Consider the following 13082-nt stretch of genomic DNA (forward strand, 5'->3'; position numbering starts at 1 on the left):
ACAATATTGAAGATGTTTATACATTAAAGCATATTTAGCTTAAAATCACAGATTCCATACTCCTTTTAAAGCATAGATGAAGAAACAAAGTATTCGCAAAATACAAAGTAAATTCCTTAAAGTATTATTGTGACACCTTACCATTGATATAATAGGAGTTGATATACTGGATGGCTGCTCTGCTGACATCCCCAGTTTGAGCTCTTAAAGCAATGCCCCAAAATTGATCCATACCACATAACTAAAAAAATGGTAAAACAGCACTTTAAAAGACAAGTTAAAAAAATAAATAAAAGAAAAATACAAGAGAACTTATTTATAAAACACAGCCACACACACAGTCCAGAGAAGCAAAACAGGATGAAATTAAGCTTAATTTTTGTTGCACCTACAGTGTTCTTGAAGCAAAATACCTTTATACGTCTTTAACACAAGGCCAGGAAACAAGTGTCTCCAAGTGTTAGATTTTGGATTACAATGTCTGCGCAATTTAACTATCCTATGCATTGTTTTTCACCGCATTCATTAGTTTTGCTTTAAAAAAATAACACTTCTATTGTGTAACCAACTCCTTATCCAAGCCTTCCCCTCTCACAAGACATCTTTCAGATAGAAAGGTGTGTAGGGCAGCTCAGCTAATGAGAGGTCAGTGTGAGCTGAACTGGTGACTTGACTGATGCTAACGGGGGACATAAAAAGAGGACAAAGATTGCAAGTGGGTGGAATCAAAATGTCTTTAAAATGAAACCCATTTTTTGTCAAAATGTTTTGGAGTGGTTTGACCAAAACTAAGGCTCTCTATTGGACCCAAAGCCATCCCCCTCTGCATGGATAATATGGAAACTACACTTGCGTATTATCAAGTGTGAATCTGTATAACATGGATGGTGATGATAATCTGATAAAAGCCCAGACCATAAATTCATCCAAATGGCTCATATTCTTTTATGAAACAAGACACACAAACTTATAATTACCTCGGAGTTTGAGCCACCATCATAAGCGCTTGTTGCAAGACGGGCTAGGTTACACAAATGTTGAAATAGGTTCAAACCAGTCATGCTAATAGTTTCAGGTTTTAGTTGTGGCATCTAAAAAAAAAAAAAAAAAAAAAAGAAGAAGAAAAATCAATAAAGGGCATTAAAGAAAATCTTCCTTAGGTCTTTTTTTCCCCCATACAGTGTAACACTATAAACAATTTGAATTACCTTCTCCAGAAAAAGATGCTTATACGTTTCCATTCCCATGGCGTGTTGATCTTTGCTACGAACTTGATTTAAGAACCAGTGCAGTGCATCGTCATAGCATTCCAAATCTTCAACCAAACAGTGCCATAAGATGTCCACCTGCTCCAAGCTTAACCCTAAATGAATCCGTAAATCATTAGTAAAACCATGATAAAGGAAAATATATTTAATTTACCTGCTGATAGGTCTTCTGTTTACTTTTTGCAAAACATCTGTGCCAAGAGTAGGGGGAACACCTACAATCCATTAACAGAAGACATGAGGAGTAGGGTGTACTGTTAGAAACCCCAGATATCAGGCCTAAAGCCAGCTACCAAGAGTCCCTTTCAAAACCATCTAGCCCCCCTGGGCCCTCATGCCTCCATAAATATAGTAAAAATCTTACTGTATTCAAGCCAGAAGCTGTAAATCTGCATGCTGTTAGACTCAGGAAAAACAAGCAGTCTGCTGACATGTGATAGCCTGTTACAATCACAGTGCTTCCTCATAGGATTGGCTGAGACTGACAAGGAGGCAGATCAGGGGCAGAGACAGCATGATTCAAACCTAGCCCTGGCCAATCAGCATCTCCTCAGAGATAAATTGAATCATTTAATCTCTATGAGGAAAGTTCAGTGTCTGCATGCAGTGGGAGGAGATACTGAATCACAGGATGCTCGTGCACAGCAGATCTGAATGGTTGGAGGCATATTATGCCTCCATCAACTCCGAAGTCCCTCTGGTTCACTCTGAGTGACTGCAACTGGAGGTGTTCCTAGCTTTCAGTGTAAACACTGTATTTTCTCAGAAAATACAGTGTTTACATGAGATAGGCTGCAGGGAGCTATGGTTCTCACCTGAACAACCTCATTAAGCTGAAGTTGTTCATGTGACTATAGTGTCCCTTTAATGATAGCAAATGATCTGATTTCAATCTATCACCTGCTTTTACCAAATCAACCTTGTGCTACTGACCACTACATAGCATTGCCAAAGATTAAGGAAGCAAAAAGAAATGCCAAGCACCTATGAAGCAGTTAAGTAAAGAATGGACACCAAGCATTCATTGAACAAAATCATAACCAATGATGGATTATAGAACCAACTATAGAACTTGGTTGTAGAACCAAGAGAATAATGTTCTAAACACACAATATGTAAAAGTACGTACTGAAGTGATCTGGTGATCCCAAAGTGGAAAAGACACAGGTTAAAAACTGAAGTCGAACTTGAACCTCTGCACTGTGACTGTACCTGCACCAAACAAAATGGTAATCAGTCAATAGGAGAAAGCATGATGCAAAAGAATGTCAAAATAAGCTTCATCTACAAAAAAAATATTCTATTTATTTTATACAAATCATTTTCCAGTCCAGTAAACCATATAAGTAGTAAATATGTATGTTTTTTTTTTTTAATTCTTTATTTTTCGTGTGCATGATATTATATAATATCCTGTAGAGCCACAACAGCTAGTACAGGCTTTCAATTGCATACATTGTCACGGCGAGAATGAAAAGCACACATTTTTATTTGGAAGACAAAATAACATGATAATAATACTAGTTGCTAAGGTATGTGTTTTAGATTATTGCGTGATGTAGTCTACGAGTAGTGACACATATTGATTTATGGGTTAGGTGCGTCTGACAGGTCACAGGCTATGTTCATCTATTATTCTAGTTATAGACACAGTTATACACGGTAGTCTAACAACTCACTGCTGTATTTAGTCTAACAAAATATTACAGTTTCCTCTGAGTAGGAGTACATGAGTGAGCTATGTGTTTGGAAGCACGCTTATATATTATGTGAAAAAAGTTTTATGCTATACTAAGAAGAGCAAAATGTAAACACGCTGGTAAGAAACGGGCTATTAAACATGCAGCACAAAAGAGTATTCTATACATTTAGTGCAGTGCGTAGGTGAGCTAAAAGGCATTAGATATAGTATAACAGTGCTAGGTCTGGCTTATAACTTGAAATAACATCACTGCACATAAGATTGTTCTGCTATATTAAGGGTTAACTAGGTGATATACCACTGGGTAAATATGTATGTTTTAATCTAGATATTTGCTGTCCATTTTACATCCTAACTATTAAGACATGAAGGTGAACTGTGAACATGGCATCAGATTCAGGGATGACAGGTTTACTATAAAGATACATTAGCCTGGAACAGGATAAATTGGTAGATTATATACATCTACTTACAAGGCATGCTTGTGTTGTCCATCTCGGATAGACTGGATGTAGTGTACCAAGTTGTCAAAGAATAGCTTCATCATATTCAGTTCCTTCTCTGCCCACCTAGGAATAGAACAGGGATACAATAGTTTACAGCTCCATGGAAGATATTTAGAAGGCAGTAATCTAACAGACTTACTTGCCCTAGGAAGGTAATGGGCATGTATTCATTAATTGAACTGAACATTAATAGTCTGCTATTTACCAACTAGAACACATCATATAAAAGGAAATGCATAGCTAGATTACCAAAGTACTCAACTCTGTGTTACAAGAAAGAACTAAAAATAAAATGAAAGATCAATTTTCTCTTCCCTCGGTGCTAATGGAGTGTGGTGGTGATTATGTTGGAGTAGAGGGTGAAAGAAGCTGAGAGTGCACGCTTATAGTATCGGTCAAGCGAACAGGCATATTCACGCTGCCAAACATGTTTGGATGACTAAAAGCTGCATTGAATTAAATATTGCAAATTTCTTGTCACTTATACATAAAGGTGCTATGTCTCATCCGCAAAGCTTCCTTCTGATGTCATACTTTCTGATGGTCTAGTGGCATATATGCATTTTCTAATGGGTTATTATCTTGTATCTTATTTTATACACACTCTGTACTTTGGTCTTTGCATGACAACTTAAATTACAAGAGGTAAGTAGTTCATATTGGCAAGTAACCCCTAAAATAAAGCGCTCTCAAAAAAAACATTAAAAAAATAAAAATGTAAAAATCCACAAACCCATAATAATTAGGCATACGTGAAAGTTAAAAAAGTCAACCTACATTGTTATCCAGTGAGTATCATAACTGCTTCCAAACTGTTGAAAAGTTCCAAATAACTTTGGAAGAAGACGTAGTGAGACAACCACTGATCTGTGGGTAAATATAGGAAACAATCTTAAGGGTGAAACATTAAACATTAAATTTTCTTGTATATAGCAATTTCTATATATTGAATATTTGAATTCTCAAGCTAGCTTGCAAAACATAATATTGTTTAACAATAGAAATGACTAGGCTGATTGAGTGATTTCACTTAGAAACATACACATGCTATTTGCATTTATAAGTGTGTATGGTTACATTTTAGACATCAAAGTAAAGAATGGTTTCCATTTCGTCTCTCGATTAGTGCCTCATTTGTTAATAAACCTGGGCTCATGTGAGAAACCTGAGAATTGAAATATACCACAGTAGACATCATCAATCTCAAAATCTCTGTCATAATCCTTAAAGGGACACTATAGTCACCTAAATTACTTTAGCTAAATAAAGCAGTTTTAATATATAGATCATTCCCCTGCAATTTCACTGCTCAATTCACTGTCATTTAGGAGTTAAATCACTTTGTTTCTGTTTATGCAGCCCTAGCCACACCTGTCCTGGCTATGATTGACAGAGCCTGCATGGAAAAAAAAAACAAAAAACTGGTTTCACTTTAAAACATATGTAATTTACCTTAAATAATTGTATCTCAATCTCTAAATTGAACTTTAATCACATACAGGAGGCTCTTGCAGGGTATAGCAAGCTATTAACATAGCAGGGGATAAGAAAATCTTAATTAAACAGAACTTGCAATAAAGAAAGCCTAAATAGGGCTCTCTTTACAGGAAGTGTTTATGGAAGGCTGTGCAAGTCACATGCAGGGAGGTGTGACTAGGGTTCATAAACAAAGGGGTTTAACTCCTAAATGGCAGAGGATTGAGCAGTGAGGCTGCAGGGGCATGCTCTATACACCAAAACTGCTTCATTAAGCTAAAGTTGTTCAGGTGACTATAGTGTCCCTTTATTAAAAAAAGGAAATAAAATAACAAAATTTGTAACTGGGAAAATTAAGTTTGTATGGGTTACTTTTTAAGTTGTTCTTATCTGTGGTTCCTTAAGATAAGTTTGCTCTACTTTAAATTATTTATTGCCATGTTCATGCTGAAAATTATAATAAAGGGTGCTTCTTTAATTATTATTTTTTGTTTAATTGCACAAGCTGTGGGTTTATTATATGCATTTGACAATCTCGTTCTAGACCATCTTAGAATGTTCAATTGAGAAGAAAAAAAAAAAAACACACACTTGCTTATTTTGCTCTTACCTATTATTGGCAAGATTTTCCAGGCAGCCTTCAATGAAACGCATCCTGATCTGTCTGTCTGTAAACCAACACACCAAGGAACATAGGAGTTTTTCTGCTTCATTTATCAGACCTTCAGATAGGTGAATCTACAACATAAACAACAGTTACAACTTCCTCTTTTCAGATTTCTAAACCTGACTGTGGAAATGTAAAACTGACACTCAAAGGAAACTTCAGCTAATTATCCATGTTTCGAATGCTTATGACAGTCACTCATCTACTAGAAACTAGAAATAGCTCAATAAAGAAAGTTTTCAATGAGTTCACATGCAAGGCTGCTGCATGTTTGAGCTGCATACATTTTTCCATGGAAAATTCAATGGTAATGTATACTAACAATCATCAAATCTCATGCATTTGCATTGGGATTGCCCAAGATCACCAAATACTGAGAAAGAGCAGAGGTGGACAGGACATTGACATTCCGAGGGGAATTAATTTTTTTAAATAACAATATGTATAGATTAAGAAAAATAATTGGGTGTCCCTTAAATCATTCATATTGAACTTACTGCATCTTCATCCTGGACCAGGTCCCATAGAAGGGTGTTACCCTTTTTACAAACATTATCCAGGTTTATGTCCACCACCGCATTGCTGTTATATTGGTGTTTATGAACTGAAGGACCTACAGGAAGAACAGGATTAAACATTAAACGCAAAATTTAAATAGAATATGTAATGAAAGAAACAAAAAAAGTAATTGGTTAGTGGATGACACTAACCTGAAACAATATTCCCTCATAATAGTTTAGTTAATACCTTGATATATAGAAGCAGGGAAAGGTTTGCTGCAACTTACTTAGAACTGAAACCTACTCAGAAACAGTCAGCCCACTAGCATCTCCTATCTAGAATCCAGAAATATATTTATTTCAATGCATAAAAATTAATCTATCATTCAGTTGGAAAGAACATTTCTTATGTCACGGGGAGGAGCAAAATGGCTTTAATTAGAAAGGGGGAACATTTTACGATTCCGACAGCAAAATATGTGATGAAAACAGCTTTCGTTTACTCGAGTTCTTAGTTCATTTGAATTTATTCTTCCATCTTGCCAGGGTGGTTAGTTCTCATGGCGCGTCTACTGTAACCCTGTATGTGTCATTCATAAGCACAGCCCATCATCCATCTCATACAGAACTTCATTTGAGGTTCTCTTCAAGTTACTTGATAATATTTGTAACTTGTAATTGTCATTTTCAGCCTTTGCGTAACCTGTATGTGGCTTTGTTGTTTGCGCTTTGAATTCCAGTTAAAGATTAAAAAAAACAAAAACCTTTGAGTACAACTAGAAACCAGCTAACCTCTGAGAAGCAGATCTGATTGATCATTCAACGTACCTTGACTCAGATGTTCATGGTAAATAGAAGCCAGGTTGGGGAGGTGTTGTTGGAGGTGAGAGGTGAGCTCAGCATGTGAATTTATTTGTACCAGTTCTTCTTCGCAGCCAGATTCCTCACCATCAAAGTCTGCCATGTTCTTCTCTGACTTGGCGCTGACTTGTGAGCTACTGCAACTGACATCATCTGCACTCAGCATGTCATCCACCATATGCCTAAAATCCACAAAGAACCTTTATTCAAACTATCACTTTACAGTGTATAATATACAGCAACCTCCCATACACCAAGCTGGATACTAAAGAGCATAGAATATAACTGCACTATGTTTATGTGAGAGAATACAGGTGAGTTTAAATATGCGTTGGTAAGTGAGCTACAGGGTACAATTTGTTTATGCATCAGCTTGGAAAGTGTTGTGTCAGCATATGGGCACTCAAGTTCATTCTATTGAGGCTTGTGCATGAATGTGACCGAACACCACCAGTACATGTAGTGCTATGGTGAAGAAATTTACAGAATTTATTCTAGTGTCAAAGCAGTCAATAATACTTGTGCAGGGAAATAAATAACAAACCAGCAGATTGCTTACCTCCCACAACACTCAGAGAATCCAACAAATCCTAGCATGTTTGTGCACACAATTTAGACACAAATTTGGTTTTCCAACTCATCAAAAGTGAGAATCTATGTGTTGTAGTGCATGAGTTTAAAGGAACACTATAGTCACCAGAACTACAGCTTCATGTAATGGTTCTGGTGAGTATAATCAGACCCTGTTGGCTTTTTGCCATAAATGTGGTCTTTTCATAGAAAAGGGGCAGTGCTGCACGGAGACACTGAACTTTGTTGTGGATTGTCCAGGGCGCCACCTTCCTGGCTGAGATCATAAGGATTGAACAATCTCTGCCAATCCAATGCTTTCCTATGTCAGCCAAGGAGGCAAATCAGGGGCAGAGCCAGCACCAACAGACTGGAATAAAGGCAAGATATTACCATATTTACGGAGGCAAAAGGGGAGGGGTAAATTGTATTTTCTAACACTAAGAGCAAGAATGTGCTGCTGACTCTAAAGTGTTCCTTTAAACTCAAGCAAAGTGGGCACAAGGCCAGCTCAAAATACAGGGTGGGTAATGACAGTGACTTAACAACTCCACAAGCACTTTGCTGCCAAAAGCAGCATCAACAGGACACAAAAATCCTAAAAGGATAACATTTTGAAAATGTATGCCAAGATGACTTGCTTGGATAGAAGCCTCATGGTGAAACACCCACAAGGTAGTCACAGCTCACGGACCGCCCCTCCCTCACAGTAAGGGTTTCAAAAAAAAAAAAAAAAAAAAAAAAAAAAGGATTCACTTGCCCATTTCCAGTACCAATGTCCCTCAGCACTGTGTCAGTGCTCCGCCTCATCCGACAAGGGGACCTAATTCACATGGCGAGCACATTAAGCACTCCCCATGGGAAGCATTGCCTCAATGTTTTCCAATGGGGATTTCATGGATGCTGGATGTCGTCATGCAAAGCGTGAGGAAGTCCAGCGTCAGTTAGGCGACTTGGAGTCCAGTAAACTCCCAGAGCGCCTCTAGTTTCTGTCTGGTAGACAGCAAATAGAGGCGGTCTTAGTACTACAATATGAAGCTATTCTCTAAAACTGCAATGTTTTATATTGCAGGACTTAGGGCAATAGTGACACTGTACCCAGACAACTTCAGCTCAAATGGTCTGGGTGCCTATAGTGTTCCTTTAAATGTGGAATTAAACACCTTTTTATCCAATTTTATCCACAGCTTTATGCAGCTGGGTGCCTCCATCTTGGCTCCCAGGTAATCATTGCTATAAGCTCTGCCCTTACCATCTGGCAGCCAGCATTGGAAAAAAAATTACAAGTTGAGGAAATTAACCCCTTAAGGACACATGACATGTGTAACATGTCATGATTCCCTTTTATTCCAGAAGTTTGGTCCTTAAGGGGTTAAACATAATGTGTGTCCTGCCTGTGTTGAACAGGATTATGACAACATTTTCTACAAATGTTAAAGAAAACTGAGCATCACATGGGAAAACAGAAGTTAACTTCCAACTAAGTGATGACCTCCATTTCATATGAACAGAGGAGACAATCTTTGAGAAAGAAAAAAAAAAAATTTTAATCAGTTCCCAGGACTGCGCGATCCTTATGAAAAACCATTAGCGAGAAATATTAAAGTTCACAAACACTTGTAAACACCGAGTAAACTTCCAAACAAAATAACACCTTCTGAGACAACAACTGCAAATCTAGTGAAGGTATAGGTACAATATGAGCATACTGAGGCACCTTGAGCACCAGGTTCAGGCTCTAAGGGGACGTTTGGATGTACACAATGCTAACTTATGGTGGGAAGAAGACCTGCCAAAGGGGTCACAAGAAACAAGTAGTTCAAATGGAACCAAGATAAGCAGGTCAGCACCAAGACATGAAAGATAGAGAATCAGGTAAATGCCAACTTATTTTAAAAGCATTTAGGTTGCCAAATTCCTTCTTGTAACCGCACTCTTGCCAGATATCAGGTGAAAGCTTGGTTTTTAAACCAAAGTTAAGAGCCTCACATGTATTGGGAGGAGTCCAAAGAATACATTTAGGGCTAGTGGGCAAAAATAATTGTTGAGCCTTGCGTCGATCACTAGCAATGTAATTTGTTATGAAAATATAGTTATACATTTTATGTTAAGAGATGGTTACATATATTGTATTTGTGCGTAGAGGGCAACATGAAAAATTCCAAGTTTAAAGCACAAAATAAATGTAAAAAAATAAGATTAAAAATAAATGAACCTGGCAGCAACTAATGTTTGCATCACAAACTGTATCATTAAAAGCAAAAACACCACAGTAAATATAATTTATTGAACTAATAATGAAATCCCTAAGTAGATATTTTTCTATATCCATCACCACACAAAATTACAATAAAGTGCATCATCAGGAAAGCCCCCAAAAAACACATTTGGTATAACATTGAAAGAACATTAAAAACCAGCATTTTAAAATCCCATGAAATCACACATCAAATACAAAAATGCCAACCCACATACAAAATATTATGGCACACTGGCATACTCTAGAATCGCTCAAGATTGAAGTGTAATTGAGCATATGGACTAAATATTTGTTATAGCAGGCGCGTGTTACTAAAAAGGAAAACAATTAACCCAGGCATTAGATCAGTTACTTTAATAATCATTGAAAGAAACTTACCCCTCATGATGATGATGGTGATGGTGGTGGTGATGGTGATGATGGTGGTGGTGGTGATGCTGAGGACCAATAAACCGTCTGCAATTAAATAGCTCGTTTCCAATCGCTTCCCCAAGAAAGTCTCCGGTTCGGGTTATGCAGGTATCATGAGAACCTTGCATGTGACCACCACTCATCTCTCCTGTCATGTCATGCTCAGGCTCTTCCCCATCCAAGATGCGAATGCGGCTGTCTCCTGCTTGAACGGATTCTGAATTAAAAACCAAGTCCTTTCCATTTCCATTATTTGAAGTGCTCATATCTGTTGGCCCCTGTGACTCTCCCAAACAAATGCCTGACTGAGATTCTGCCTTTCTCTTCTGCATTTCTGCCACTCTGCTTTTTGAAGGGTTATGAGAATGCTCATCCTCTTCCTCGTCTTCTTTAAGGGCTTCCATATCAGCTATGTCCTCAGAGTGCACCTCGCTCCCTGGGCTGCCAGCTGATTGACTTGCGTGGCTAGAGTTTACTTCATTACTCGACCCATCACTGTGCCCACTGCTGCTTCCAGGTCCACTACTAGCATCCTCACCGCTGTTAGCAGTTTCATCTGAACTCCCTTGCATGGATTCCTAAAAAAAACACAAATTAAAAGTTATACATTTTTTCATAGCTAAAGTGTGTCTGCTGCATACCTGCTCTATTAGTATTACCATGTTTACAAGAAGTATTTAGAAGCTCCATCTTATGTATGTATAATGTTTACAAGAAGCTCTGAACACACACGGGTTCAGATAATTACTCAATTATCTGCACGCACATGAAGTAATGGGGTCTTCTGATATTTGTAACACACCCCAGGCTGTGCCAGAACAACCTTGAGTTTTATACACTTTTTATTTTTTATTATTGGATAACATTTAGTTATAAATTAAACTGATACTCTTAATTAATCTCAAATGCATACGTGACGATACAAAACAGAAAGAAAAGGGAAAAACATGCACCAACATCAAATGTATCCAAGATTATTTGGGTCATGGTCCCATCAAACTACCCAAATCAAAAGTGAAGGAACTATCAAGCATACATTTAGCCCTAGTAGTAGTATCCCCTTTTACGGCAAGCCACATATGAGGCAATGTTTGACCGCACTTGTATCATTAAGATAATTACATTATTTACTTCAATATTACACACTGAAGTGCTGTCAATTTACAGGCTGCAGCTAAAGATTTACCTCTACTGAATAAGGAGTGACGAACAATTCTTCTCGTTATAAATGCCACCGGCATTATGTGTCGTATGGCATATGTATGGTGGCTTTGATAGGGTTAATAGTGGTGTTAAGGTGAGGTAGTTTAGAATGAAGGAATCCGTTGCTGGGCAGATTTAGCCAGTTAGCGAAACAGATGTAGATGGCAGTGCTGTTGCTAGGAGACTGGATTCTCCTGAATTTAAAAGGGACAACACCTGAAGAGCAAGATGATGTTCAGAGGGCCTGCCCTCTTGCCCTGGATATATACAAGTGTAGGTTGCATTGAGGGCTTTGCTGAAGACTTGTTCATGAGGCTTGAGGAAAGCTCTAATGCTATGAGTGAGCTAGAGCTGGAGGAAATACCAGTACTGGAAATCATGGAGGCTCAAGGCAGAGCCGGTACTTCTGGTGGGGAGCATGAGGAAATGCTGATGGTTAAAATTAGTCAATTGTGAAGTGTTAGCCTCTCATAGATGTAGTTAATGACGTCCAGCTCAGGCTTGGTGTAGTGGGAGTAGTAGTAATGTTCTAAGGGTACTGCAGAATAGAAGTGTTAGCATAGAGAGTGATCTATTAGGGGTCCAATAAGGAGCTCAGGTAAAGGAGAATATTTGGAGACTGATATATAGATTTATTGTTCCTTCTGCATTTGGTAAAAAATTAAATAAAACCGAAGTGTAGTGTAGAATTGTTCCATGCTCATTGGATAATGGGTATAAGCCTTTTTGTATATTTTAGTACATTTTGGGGGGAACGAAAGTCAGCCTTTTGTAGTAGGTTGTTCAGCACTTCAAAACCATTTGAATGCTTTTATATAAAATAAATTAAACACTTTAGGGGTGTAGCTTTGCTTATCTGACAAACTAATCAGCTGGTGGTATTTGTATTTTTAGTGCAGTGAGCTGCTATAATAGACATGCAGTAGGATCCAGTCAGGGGAGAGATCCAATTCACCAAAGAATGGCTCTAGTGAAGTTGGAAAGTCTTCTTCCTTATCTATAAATGTACCAATGCCAGGAAAGAGCTAATAAAGTATTGTTTTTGCTAAAGGATTCACGCTGTTTCTGGTTTGGAATGCATGCTCAGTGTCCTGTGCGTCTTTCGATGATGCACAGAACAGTGACCTGTCCAATTCATATGAATGCACTTGCTGGGCACATGGACTGCTTATGCCTTTTTATGGGATTAATGGTACAAGTTTCATAACTTAATCAGTGCAACCCAATTGGTGGACATTTTGAGACAACTTTCCACATGTACTCAAGGTATTAACAGTGTGCGTCAATAAGACAAGTGGGATTGCTTAATTGTCTTTTATTTTTTTAATTATGATTATTATTATTTTTATAGGTGGTGGTGCATGCATTTGTAATTAAACAATTGTTAAAAGCTTACTTTAGGGGTGTTAAATTCACTCATTCTGTGTTATAGGATTTATTTGATGTTCTCAATGTCAAGGTTGTCTATATTGATCAATTTGAGTTTTTTTTTGTTTTCAGCTGCAATTTCTTTAGTTCTTTGTGCTGCACTTAGGATTAGTGAGTTAGTTTCATCAGTAGGTCAGGTTGTCACAGTTTCCATTTAATTATGTATTGTCAGGAGTTCTAATGTTGATATGTGGTTGAGATTTTCCAAAATGGACCACTTAGAAAAGGCA

At 37.7% G+C, this 13082-nt stretch overlaps 1 protein-coding gene across 1 annotated transcript in view; it reads right to left on the minus strand.

Annotated features, from left to right (window-relative positions):
- The window catches only part of USP34 (ubiquitin specific peptidase 34), a 132457-nt gene that overhangs the window by 58383 nt on the left and 60992 nt on the right, over positions 1-13082 (minus strand). Inside the window, exons 14-23 of the mRNA XM_063443750.1 lie at positions 10189-10799; positions 6948-7162; positions 6117-6232; positions 5563-5690; positions 4254-4343; positions 3444-3539; positions 2398-2480; positions 1209-1363; positions 978-1091; positions 142-241 (exon numbers count right to left, since the gene is read on the minus strand). Of these exons, the coding sequence (XP_063299820.1) occupies positions 142-241; positions 978-1091; positions 1209-1363; positions 2398-2480; positions 3444-3539; positions 4254-4343; positions 5563-5690; positions 6117-6232; positions 6948-7162; positions 10189-10799 (1708 nt within the window). The remainder of the gene's footprint in view (positions 1-141; positions 242-977; positions 1092-1208; positions 1364-2397; positions 2481-3443; positions 3540-4253; positions 4344-5562; positions 5691-6116; positions 6233-6947; positions 7163-10188; positions 10800-13082) is intronic.

This window comes from Pelobates fuscus, chromosome 2, assembly GCF_036172605.1.
Source record: "Pelobates fuscus isolate aPelFus1 chromosome 2, aPelFus1.pri, whole genome shotgun sequence".
Classification (NCBI taxonomy): domain Eukaryota; kingdom Metazoa; phylum Chordata; class Amphibia; order Anura; family Pelobatidae; genus Pelobates; species Pelobates fuscus.